The 12,808-nt window shown below is 39.7% G+C and overlaps 1 protein-coding gene across 1 annotated transcript in view; it reads left to right on the forward strand.

The window, feature by feature from the left end:
* The window catches only part of LOC137665413 (macrophage mannose receptor 1-like), a 39,017-nt gene that overhangs the window by 1,103 nt on the left and 25,106 nt on the right, over positions 1-12,808 (forward strand). The window contains 11 exon segments of the mRNA XM_068404363.1: positions 1,511-1,672; positions 2,620-2,733; positions 4,053-4,199; positions 5,459-5,532; positions 5,534-5,642; positions 6,550-6,704; positions 7,972-8,085; positions 9,263-9,283; positions 9,286-9,348; positions 9,350-9,381; positions 10,290-10,438. Of these exon segments, the coding sequence (XP_068260464.1) occupies positions 1,511-1,672; positions 2,620-2,733; positions 4,053-4,199; positions 5,459-5,532; positions 5,534-5,642; positions 6,550-6,704; positions 7,972-8,085; positions 9,263-9,283; positions 9,286-9,348; positions 9,350-9,381; positions 10,290-10,438 (1,140 nt within the window).

The following is a 12,808-nucleotide window of genomic DNA, read 5'->3' on the forward strand; positions in this document are numbered from 1 at the left end:
TAAAATTAGTTAAAAAAGATGTTGTGCTCTCTCAATTTAGATAGACAGACATACTGATAGATAGATCCATTACTAGGAAGTCAGATTTATGATGTTATGATTATTTTCATATGTCCTCTTAACTCTTTCTTCCCCCTAGATATCTTTACATTACAAGGAAACGCCAATGGACATCCATGTGTATTCCCTTTCAAATATAAAGGCAAACAGTACAATGAGTGCACAGATGCTGGTAGGTCAGATGGCTGGCTCTGGTGTGCGACAACAGCAGACTTTGATGCTGATAAACTGTATGGATTTTGCCCACTAATAAGTAAGTCCTGTATTTTATTTGTTAACTTGTCATGAAACGTTTTTGAGAAAACCATCTATTGAGCTACCAGGTTCGTTATCAGCTACCAGCTACACACCCTCATGACAAACCTTGTCGGAGTAGCCCCAATGAAAAATCATCTGATTGAGCATTAGCCCCAAGTAGCCATGTGCTTCCTCTATAGCGAGTGGGATAGGAAGAGGTGCCTCCAGGGTGTGCTTCAGCCCAGCCAGGTTCTGACTCACCTGCTGGAGGTGGCTGTTTCTCTTTGTGGAGCAGAGAGGTGAGGAGGCTCCTTGATATGTCATTGTATGTGACTTAAGTGCATGGCATGACCAGCATGAATTTAGACTGATATCTTCCTTTCAAAAAATTCCCATTGGTCTTTATTCTCAGGCATGCCCTGTAGGTCAATTCTCACTGCTATATACTGTTCTTCCGCCTTGACATCCATTTCCATTCTTGTTCTTGTCTCCTATTGCCAGCCTACACAAAAAATGCTGCTGCTAAAATTATCCTCCTCTCCCATCTTCGTACTATCTTCTGCTCTGAACCTGTGTTTGGATTCCTTCACCTCATGACACAGACCATTTCACTTTTCTCACCAACTGCTTTCCCAATACTACAACAGTTTCACAAGATTTTGTGAGTTTTTCTGCAAACAAAGACTGCGACTGATCTGCAGATTGGTGCTACACAGACTGTTTTTTATAGCTCCTCAGGCTGTCAGGTCCAGGTTCTCCCATTTTTGAAAAAGCTGCTTCTCTTAATGACGAGCTAAGAGGCAGTTCGTGCCCCATGAGGATGAAGAGCCTCCAGGGTCATAGTCCACCTACACGCTTGCTTTCCTCCTCTGACTTCACCCTGGAATCTCTTTTTTCAATAAACAGATATGCCTGGTTTACCTGGTACTACATTTTCTGTAAAAGCAAATTTAAAAGCAAATAACGGAAACCCATTCACTTCCTTCTAAAAACTTAGAAATTTAAAATAATGTTTTTAATTTTTAAAAAAAATACACCTTTAAAAAAATTGATGCCTAATCTGATTTCAGTTTTTCTGGTGATTTAAATCTGATGATAGCATATGGTTATTACTGTGTGTTTTTAGAGATTTTTCATCATTACATACTTCCTTTGCTTTTAGTTGGTGCAATGTCAATCCCCTAACAGCAGTGCTCTCTTTCCCTTCTTCCAGATGACACAGAAAGATTTTGGACAGAAGATGTTTCAACTGGCATTCACTACCAGATAAACTCAGAATCAGCTCTAACATGGCACCAAGCAAGGAAAAGCTGTCAGCAGCAAAATGCAGAGCTATTAAGCATCACAGAGATGCATGAGCAGGCATATGTAGGAGGTAAAATGATAGAGAACAAGACCTTAAAATATGTTAGGGTGTTGTGCTGCCCCAGAGCTTTAGACTGCCTTGTCTTCTGTCTCACTGAACACGACAGGCCTGTTGGGGTGGTTCAGCAGCTGCCAAAAGGAGGACGGTCTGAATTGCCCTCCACTAGTTGGTGGTTTTTTAATCAAGGATGGTCACAAACCTCTATAGGGAGGGAAATGGCCCCATCCCACCTTTGTGCTCCGGGTAGGAGCTACTACATCTCCTGCAGCCTGTCCCAGGGGGAGGCTTTCCTCCGCTTGCCTTTGTGCTGGTGCACTCATTCCTGGGCAGGACTATGATCTGGTTCTCAAATTTACCTTTTTCCTCTGTGTTTCAAGGATTATTAATCTTTCTAGGAGAACATACGATGATGGCTAGATTGCGTCTAATATGGGTACATTTGTAAACATAAACTCCAAATAACTCCAGTGGGTTTCAGATATAATATCATAGTATCCAGTTTGGTTCTAAATGGTTTGAAGGAGGCTTTTGAAACCACTCACACAGAAAAAAATCTGGAAGTAACTGATTTGGCACACTGTCTTTGTAATCTTTTTTGATATGTTTACTCCATGAAATCTGTTACAGAAACATTTGTCACAATTCCCCAATGACAATAAGATATTTTTTACATCTCTTACGTTGGATTGAAACAAAGTGAGAGAAGTAAACTCTTATTTAAGTAGTGAAATAAGATGTTCATTTGTCCTTTTAACTACTGAGATCTCTGCTAAATCAATATTTATTCATTTACATATTTTACTTTTTAATCTATGCACCTCAGTAATGCAGAAAGTACTGGTTTTGGGCTGGTTAAACTAAAAATATAAATTTCTTACTTTTGACTTTATTTATTTAAGATGAACTTGCTAAGAATGAGGACAGGGAGGTACAGATGACTTTTTTTTCTAATTTAGAGCTAACTAAAAAATTCAGTTTTGCATTCTGGATTGGATTGAACACTTTGAATTTCAACACTGGATGGCAATGGGCTGGGGGCAGCCCTTTCAGATATTTAAACTGGTCTCCAGGTAAGAACTATATCCATTTTGTAATCTTTGAATGCATTCTGATGAGACACCAACTAATAAAAACTGCCCTAGCTACTTTTATTTCTGGAAAGCCCATGTTGATTTACAATAACTGAAGATCTAGACCTTTATTTTTAGAAGTACATTTCCAAATTACAAGGTTCACTGTGGAGATGAGCTATAGCAGGTTCTTTTATTTTCTTATCTAAGCAGAATAACTCTACAGATCAGAGACCAGAATTTTTCCATAGCATATTGTCGGAGAGTATAAATATAAATCAAATCTTCCAAAAGTAGCAAAATATTTAGAAAGTAATGGCACTATGTTGTCTGGAGAAATTCTAAATATTATAGAGAGGCTTACAGAGCCAGCTCATAATTCCTCAACAGTGTATGAAAAATTGCACTGGGCCACCTCAAGGAAAGGAGACAGGGGTGGGTTTATGGTGCTCCTCACACATGGGGAATTTTTCTGTTTGCTTGCTGTTTTTGTGGTCCCACATTTTCTTTGTGCCACAAGTATTTCAAGCCATCTCCTGTTTTGGAAAACTTACAAGATGGAATAATTAAACTCTCATCTAAGATTTTCAAAAATCTGTCTCAGGGCAATTTTTTTGCTGCTGCTTACAGAGGTTTTTACACACTGCAACAGAAAAGAGAAAAAAGCTATTTTATAGGAAAGCAGAACTGTAAAATTCTTGAGATATATTGGAGGGAGGATATAATTTGAAATTGAATATTTTTAAAGTTTGGAAGTTTTTGACACAAGATAAAGATCTAGCTTCAGCTGTTCTGTCTGTGAGCACCAGGATATCAGCAAAAGAACCAGAAACTGAGATAGGGTAGATTTAGATTAGATACTAAAACGAAATTCTTTACTGTGAGGGAAGTGAGACACTGGAACAGGTTGCCCAGAGAAGTTGTGGATGCCCCCTCCCTGTCAGTGTTTAAGGCCAGACTGGATGAGGCTTTGAGCAACCTGGTCTAGTGGAAAGGTGTCCCTGCCTGTGGCAGGGGAGTTGGAACTAGATGATCTTTAAGGTCCCTTCCAACCCAAACCATTCTATGATTCTATGATTTTAAATTTCCCAGTACTATCCTGACACAAAGTCAATGGAGGGTCATTACTTTGCTCTCAAAGCATAGACCAAAAGCAGCATCCTACAAACTAGAACAGCATTTATCCTATGGGGCAAGGCTTCTTCATATTAACCATAGAAGAAATCAGAATAAGTTAATATTTCTACTAATAATGTGATTTCTTTTTAATCTTCTTATTTATTTTTGCTGTGAAATTCTATTTTCTCTGTTACTCAAAGGAAGTCCTTTCCTACTCCCTGGGAAAATCTGCGGAGTGATGAATCCCAGACAGAAGGCTAAATGGGAAAACCAAGCATGTAACCAGAGACTCGGCTACATATGTAAAAAGAAAAACTTCAGTTCAAAGCCTGACATTATACCCAAAGGTAGGTTACTCAAATAAAAAGAAAGATTTTTCTTTGACTCCTAGAAAGAGCAGTCTGTAAAGACGTGCAAACAATAAAAGGTATGCAACATTATTTTTCAACAAAGATGTTAGAAGCCTTTGAAAAACACAGCTATACAGGCACACACAGGCTTTTATATATTGCCTTTGTCCTCCCATTGTGTATTAACCATTCATAGCAGAATATATTATTTTGTTCCATCACTCCTCTCCATTCATTCTTGCAAGACACATAAAAGTTGCTCTGTCATGGTAACCAGTGCCAGCAATCAATTTTGCATAAATGCTGTAGAAATTTTATGCTTCTCATTTACTCCAAATGAGCAATTGCAGTTACTCTAATATTAATGCAAAAAATCCTCCTCTACTGACAACAGTATGCAATGCATCGGGTTCGTAGGAGCAGAGCAGGAGGAGCAGCAGTATTCAGACAGGCTTACATTTCATCCATGGGCCACCCTGACCTACGGCTTCAATAACACAACATGGCTATGAACATGCCACACGCAGGAGGGATCTGCTGGAGACTGTCATCTGGGAATGTTATAAAAGCTACTTTTAAAAGAAGTAGTTATATTAAAGAAGTAGAGAAATAATTTCAGAGAATCTTTATTCCAGTAGTAACCTTAAAGAGAAATGCAGGTCTCTATTTTTAAAGCAAGCTTAAGGTAAGCTTTTAAAGATATTTAGGAATCTAAACTATAAAAAAGCCACTGAGTTAATATGAAGAGAAAATTACCAGCTCTGCTCTGTTTGCACTGTTTACTGACCTGCAGTGACCAAAGAATTACTTCATGCTTTTCCATATCTGAAAATTATATGCGTGTTTGCAACAAGACATTGAGCAGGAGGCAGAGCCTAATGTCAGCCACTGTGGGCAGCATGGGAGACCACGACACAGTTAACCGAACTGCTCCATTGGGGCACAGTGGGGAGAGGCTGATGTCTGCTTTGGTCTCTCTTTCCTCCCAGAGCATTATTTCAAAATTGCATCTCTGACACAATGTGGGCATTTTTCAATGCTTCACTGCTTAAGGAGACATAATTCTATTTGCATATTTAGCTACTGTGCCTTAATGGATATTTGGTTTTCATTTGAATGTATTCGCATTTCTAACTACAGCTTTATGTTGATTCATATAGTCCCACTTTTGTAAAGAGTGCTTGAGAGACCTCATTCTAGTGTCCTTTATTTTCCTCTTACAAAATTGCTTTGAAAAATTGTGCTTTCATTTTTAGAGGAATTGAGACCTATTAAGTGCACAGATGGTTGGTGGCCATATGCAGGCCACTGCTACAGCATTCAGCGAGAACTCAAAAACACGGAAAGATGCTCTGACTTTCATGTAAGAGGAAGATGGAGATTTGGCAAGTGTCCACAGCATTGCTGAACACAGCTTTCTAGTGTCACAGCTTGGTTATAGTGAGTATATATGTAAGCTTGTATTTTGTTTGCTCCATCTCTAACATAAAAGCTGGGCTTCATATTAAATATTAATGCTTTTTTTTCCTGAAATGTCACAAGTGGAAAGCTAAATTTAACTTATGGTATTCTTTTATGTTGTTGCTGTTGCATAAGCATAGAAGTATTTTTATATTTATCAAGAAACAATCCACATCATAAAACCTTATAAAGCAGGAAAAGAAAGAAAAATAGAGACACACAAAGTTCTCTAAAAATTGCACTTTTATCACTTTTATTCTATGTTTAATATCTTCAAAACTGAGCTCCAAATCTACAGGAAATTTAACTTCTTGCTGAGACTAAAACCTCTTGCTGAAGTTAACCTCTTGCTGTATATCCTTCTAAGAAAATAATATCTTTTCACTTCTGATTTTCCTTGGATCTATAGTAACCAATCCTGACACTTACCACACATGCTGGACTTGGTGAACACCCGTGATGGGCCATTACAAGCCCTCTGATGCTTCTCCATTAAGGAGACATGTTGGCAGACGTCTTCATGGCTTGGGCTCAGTATGATCTCCTGACAGGTGGGACTCTCTCTGTCCTAACCTGCATGCTAGGGGCCATTTTATTTTTCTGAATCACAGATACTTGGAAAGTTTGTAAAAATCTTCTGCTGGCCATAAAGATCCTTATGTTTACTAAATTCAGTATTTCTGAATGGAATCTGAGCCCTTTTCAGTACAGACCAAGACATCTCTTACTGCAGATCTGAGAGGAAACCAGCATTTTTGTTAAAGCACAAAGACCACCTCTCATGTACCCCATCCTTACTTTGTCAGTCTCTGCTGTTCTGGGTGTGAAAACGTTCACTGTATTGCATAGTGGACTGTAAGCAAACCTATTCCTTTTCATGCCTCAGAGCCAACAGAAGAGCTATGGCTGGGTCTGAACGACCTGAAGGCTCACTTCTATTTTGAGTGGAGTGACAGGACTCCTGTGACATTCACCAAATGGCAGCGCAGGCATCCCACCTACACAAACGGTCTGGAGGACTGCGTTGTTATGAAGGGGCAGGTACAACCATACAATCATTTTATAGTAATGCAACTAATAACTACAACAGTCTGAAATCACTTGCCATTATATACTTATCGAGGAGTCATTTTTCATATTAACTTAAAATAGTTTTCCCCATAAATTTGGCATCAACCGGAAAAGGTGTTCGGAGGACAGGAGAGATCAGAAATAGAGAGGCAGCATTTTCCTAGTGCTACCTTTTGAGAGTTCTTATCTGGTGAAAAGTCTGATCCAGAATTTTTACATTAGATTAATTCTAATGCTGCAGCAATGAAAAACGTTATAGTTCTCGGAGAGGAATGGGGATGAACTAGTTAATACATTGCGTGGTTATCATAGATGCTATTTGCATACCTCATTTTCCAATCCAATACACCATTATGTCCCTCATTGTCACTTCATTGAGACATGGCATTGAGGCATGGAGACTTGGCACCAGGGCATGTGTCTTCAGCTGTGACATAAAGAGAGCCCTTACATCTATCTGTCAAATACCTAAAATCCTACAGTATTTCTGACTGCTTGACTCATGCACTTTATTTTCTTGCAATGAATGGTTGTTTGGGTTTTTAGACACATTTACATGCATGTGCATGCACACACATACACACACATGTGTCATGAATTTTAAATTTCAAATTGAAAATGCTGTTATGAAAGAAATGCTGTCATTGAAAGAATTGTTATATCGTAGAAAAATATTGATGTTTACCATTATTAGGCATCAATAGAATTGATCCTAAACCATATTTTAAGGAGGAAAAAAGCTCCTAATTAAATTTTATTTTTTGCATAATTCCTTTTTTAAAAGAAATCAATCATTTTCAGAGTCTTCTCCTTGATGGATAAAATAGATTTACTGCAGCACACTCAGATGTGCATTATTTCAGTTTCATTGTTCTTTTTGCCAGAAGTGTAGTGAAATAATACTGCTCTAAATGCAGACTCATTATCCCCAGAGGAGATGTATCTTTAGAAACCCTCTCATGAAATAGATAGTTATGATAGCAAGTAATGCTGAAACTTCAAGATGTCATTTATTTCCTCCTTTCATCTCAAAACAGCACCAAATGGATCTTGAACCAAACCTGACAGATGTGTCTATTTAAAAAAAAAAACCCAAAAAACTCCAGCAATGATCCTATAGCCTTCTAGGTAACATATTTCAGTAGGCCTTGTAGTGAGGAAAGAGGGAAAACACCAGTTTTCTTATGTTTATGAATGCCCTTTTGTTTACATTTGTTTCTTCTCCCTGCTACTGTAGGATGGATACTGGGCAACTGATGTTTGTGATAAGCAATTTGGTTACATCTGTAAAAAGAAGCCTTCATCACAATTCTCTGAAAAAGAGACAATCAAGGACCTAGGCTGCCAAAAAGTAAATGTTCTGTCATAAATTATCTATGTTGGGCAAAATGAACAGGAATTAATTTACTGGTTCTTGCTCTTTTAGAGTCTTTATATCTTCTAGAAAATCTACTTTTGAAGAAACCTAGTATTTTCCTATTAGCTTTTTACTAATATATGTGCATTTTTCATTTATCTCTGAAATACTCAAGAAAGTCAAGATTCATTTACATGTACATGAATACTTCCTTTCCCTCCATTCCCAGATGAGCCACCCTGCAACAAAATTACATATATGTTTTAAATCATAATTTCACCATTATTCTCTCTGTTTATGCTCTTAGCATAACTATACATGTAAAATTACCAAAAGCCACTTTGTCTCTTCTCTCAGATCTGCTATCTATTTAAAGTCTTTATAAAGTCCTTAATACATAACAGCGATAAATGAAAGAAAATAATTTCAAAACAGAAAAGGATCAGCTTTTCAGTACCGTGTTCCTACCAACAGACTACTTAGTTGGCCTTTGAGTGATATCAGCAGGTTATTTTTTTCCAAATGAGTAATTTTTCCAGAATTGACCTTTTCAGAAATCATTGTATCCACATTGGTCAGCAAAAATCTGTCTACAAGCAGGCAGCAGCAGGGATGTTTACTGATATTCCTCCTTTTTATGCTCCACACAAACCAGCACTGACTGGGTTCTTCTTGGCTCAGAAAGTCTCCTCTCCCATTCCACTTAGGGATGGCAAGGGCAGCCTTGAGGAGCTGTGCTTGTATGTGAATTAATTTGCAATATTTCAAAAATATTGCAATATTTTTGTATTTCATTAAGTCAGATCCCACAGCTCCGGAAGGCTGGAGCTACAGCTCCCCTCTAAATGAATCAAAGGCTCTTTACAGTGCAGTTCCGGTAACCCCCAGCCCTTACAGAGCCCTGGAAAGCTATAGCAAATAGCACAGCCACAATTTTCTTTAAAGAGTCACGTGCACATAAAAAAGATGAAAACTGAGATCTTAATGTCATCCTTTAAATAAAAAGGCCTTCTGTAGGAGCAAACAGCAACAAAAAAGCCAGCTTTTGTTTATTAACAGATCGGCCCAGTCTCATCTTGTTTTTAAGCTTAGTTCAGCTAATTAGCAGAGCTAATTTCTATATTGAAATCTTCTTTCAATTTTCACATTAAGAACCTTATGTTCATCACAGGGTTGGAAAAGATACGGTTTCATACTGTTTATTTGGTGGGCTCTGCAATTTTGACGTTTTCAGAAGCAAATAAGACATGTGAACAGAAGCAAAGCTTATCTAGCTACGGTGGAGAGCAGGTAGGAAATATCATTTATTTTGTACTTCAAAATGAGTGCTTCTGATGGAGAAAACTTGCAAAACTTGTCCATTTTTGAACTCTTCATAGTGTTTTATTAGCGCTTTTCAAATTTTGTAGTAGTAAGCCAAATAGTATTATCCACGCAGGAAAAAGACAGACTCAATGTTTCTCAATATTTTAGGGCTTTCCACTTCATCTATTAAAAACAGTTTTCAAACTTTGGGGTTTTTTGAGTTAAACAGTTTTCTCTTATCTTCAATTCCTAACTAAAGAAACTTCTATGTTATTTTTGGTTTTGTTTTGTGGTTTTTTTCTGTTGGTAAGTAATTACTACAATTTTAAATCTCTTTACTAATGGGTGTTTATCTCATTATGATAGGAAATATTTTCCTGAACCACCTTCTAAAGCCAAATTCTGAACAAACATAGGAAATCTTCCCCAGGACCTGTCCCACTACAGCCAGAATATATCATCTCCAACCTACCCATATCTCAGTCAGGCTTTGCAGGCTTCATGGCCTCTGAGGAACATGACTGCCTTCAGAGGTGATGGGTAGCAAAGCTGACAGTTTGGTCCTGACTTGGTGGTTTATTTGAGGCACCTCAAAGATGTGGGAAAGACAAGGAAAATAGTAAATATAACTAGAAGCCCAAGTCAGCAATGATTTGCAACATTTCACAGAACGGGGTGGAAAAGAGAGAAGATGCCTTCAGCTGAAAGGAGTAAGTTGCCCCCTCATTAAATTCTTTTGACCACCCTTAAAACTTGCTCAGGTTTTGCCGGAGCTTCACTGAGGAGCCATTGCCTTGGGGTCATACTAGCATGATAGTGGTACCTCTATTTGTACCACTTAGATTAATATTGCAAGGTAATAGGTTGTGAATGAACACTGTTTTCCACTTCAGAAATGAGCAAGCCTTTCTGATTAGTCTGATGGGACTGAGGTCTGAAAAATATTTCTGGATCGGTCTCTTGAACACAGAAGAACGAGAGAGTTTCAGGTGGACCAGTGGTGAAAACTCCTCTCTCACACACTGGAACACAGCAATGCCAGGTAAGCTCTGCACAGGCTCAACAGTGCAGCTGGAATTCATGTGGGTTTCTGATTTCCATCCCTTGGTGTTAGAAATTACAGCAGACACTTTCTTTTGTGCTTGTAGCTGTAGGTGGCTAACACCATCAGACCTTGTGTTTGGCACCAGTGTAACAAGCACAGTCACAGCTGAGCGTCAGGTGTTGTGTAAGTAACTCACCTCCTGCAAAGCTGGTACAGAAACAGATTTTTAATGGGCTAGACAGAAGGCAATACCGTTGCAGGAGGTTAACAAGGTCCATGGTTCTCATTTTTTTCAACTTTTTAACACCAGTTAACAACAACTCACCAGATGATTGAGAAAAATTATTATGGACAGAGTTTTTTGATCCACAAGGTCCGTATGTGAGAAATGAGCAGCAAATGTTCAGCTGTTTCGCATTTGAACAAAACAGTTTAGCATCTATGTGGGAACTCTTGCCTTCACACTAGCTAGTTATGCCTTAAAACAAACATGTTGTACTTGATATCAGCCTCCTGAATTGAATTATCTGGATATTGAGAGCCCCAAAGTAGCTGTCAGGTCATCTGCTACATATGTAAATAAAATCAAGTGCAATTTGCCCCCCGATTTCCCCGGGGTGACAAGATAAGGGGAAATGGTTAGCAACCTGGTACACCACTTAGTCACACACAAGTCTACGAGGCCAGATGGGGTCTACCCAAGGGTACTGAGGGAGCTGGCAGAAGTGCTCACCAAGCACTTTCCATCATTTTTCAGCAATCCTGGCTAACTGGGGAGGTCCCAGGTGACTGGAGGTTAGCAAATGTGATGCTTATCTACAAGAAGCGTCAGAAGGGGGATCTGGGGAACTACAGGCCTGTCAGTCTGACCTCGGTGCCAGGGAAGGTTATGGAGCAGATCATCCTGAGTGCCATCACGTGGCATGTACAGAACAACCAGGTGATCAGGCCTAGTCAGCATGGGTTTATGAAAGGCAGGTCCTGCTTGACTAACCTGATCTCCTTCTATGACAAGGCGACCCATTTACTGGATGAGGGAAAGGCTGTGAATGTTCCATACCTAGACTTTAGTAAAGCCTTTGACACCATTTCCCACAGCATTCTCCTGGAGAAACTGTCTGCTTATGGCTTGGAGAGGTGTACTCTTCGCTGGGTAAAAAACTGTCTGGATGGCCGGGCCCAAAGGGAGTGAAATCCAGTTAGTGGCTGGATCCAAAATGGAGTGAAATCCAGTTAGTGGTTGGTCACAAGTGGTGTTCCCCAGGGCTCAGTATTGGGGCCAGTTCTGTTCAATATCTTTATCAATGATCTGGATGAGGGGATTGAGTGCACCCTCAGTACGTTAGCAGAAGACACCAAGTTGGGTGGGAGTGTTGATCTTGAGGGTAGGAAGGCTCTACAGAGGGATCTGGACAGGCTGGATTGATGGCCAGAGGCCAACCATATGAGATTCAACAAGGCCAAGTGTCGGGTCCTGCACTTGGGTCACAACAACCCCATGCACTGCTACAGGGTTGGGCAAGAGTGGCTGGAAAGCTGCCTGGTGGAAAAGGACCTGAAGGTGCTGGTCAACAGCTGGCTAACCATGAGCCAGCAGTGTGCCCAGGTGGCCAAGAAGGCCAACAGCATCCTGGCTTGTATCAGAAATAGTGTGGCCAGCTGGACTAGGGCAGTGATCGTCCCCCTGTACTTGACACTGGTGAGGCCACACCTCGAATACTGTGTTCAGTTTTGGGCCTCTCACTACAAGAAAGACATTGAGGTGCTGGAGAGAGTCCAAAGAAGGGCAATGAAGCTGCTGAAGGGTCTGGAGAAAGTCTTATGAGGAGCAGCTGAGGGAACTGGGGGTTGTTTAGTCTGGAGAAAAGGAGTCTGAGGGGAGACCTTATCGCTCTCTACCACTACCTGAAAGGAGATTGTAGAGAGGCGGGTGTTGATCTCTTTTCCCAAGTAATAAATGGTACAATGAGAGGAAATGGCCTCAAGCTGCACCAGGGGAGGTTTAGAATGGATATCAGGAAAAATTTCTTCATCAAAAGGGTTTTCAAGCATTGGAACAGACTGCTCAGCGAAGTGGTTGAGTCACCATCCCTGAAGGTATTTAAAAGATGTGCAGATGTGCTGTTCAGGGACATGGTTTAGCGGTGGACTGTTAGGTTAATGGTTGGACTCAATGATCTTAAAGGTCTTTTCCAACCTAAATGATTCTATGATTCTATGATAAGGAAGATTTGTATTCTAAAGCTGCAAATCTCCGTTTTTGGCAAAGGCATGTTTGTAAGACTCATTGGCCCATATCTGGACTATGGCAGGATGTATTCAAAATAATTTTATATCCAGGATGGCTTTTAATCTGCATAATCTGCA

This window comes from Nyctibius grandis, chromosome 7 (genome assembly GCF_013368605.1).
Source record: "Nyctibius grandis isolate bNycGra1 chromosome 7, bNycGra1.pri, whole genome shotgun sequence".
In the NCBI taxonomy this organism is placed as follows: domain Eukaryota; kingdom Metazoa; phylum Chordata; class Aves; order Nyctibiiformes; family Nyctibiidae; genus Nyctibius; species Nyctibius grandis.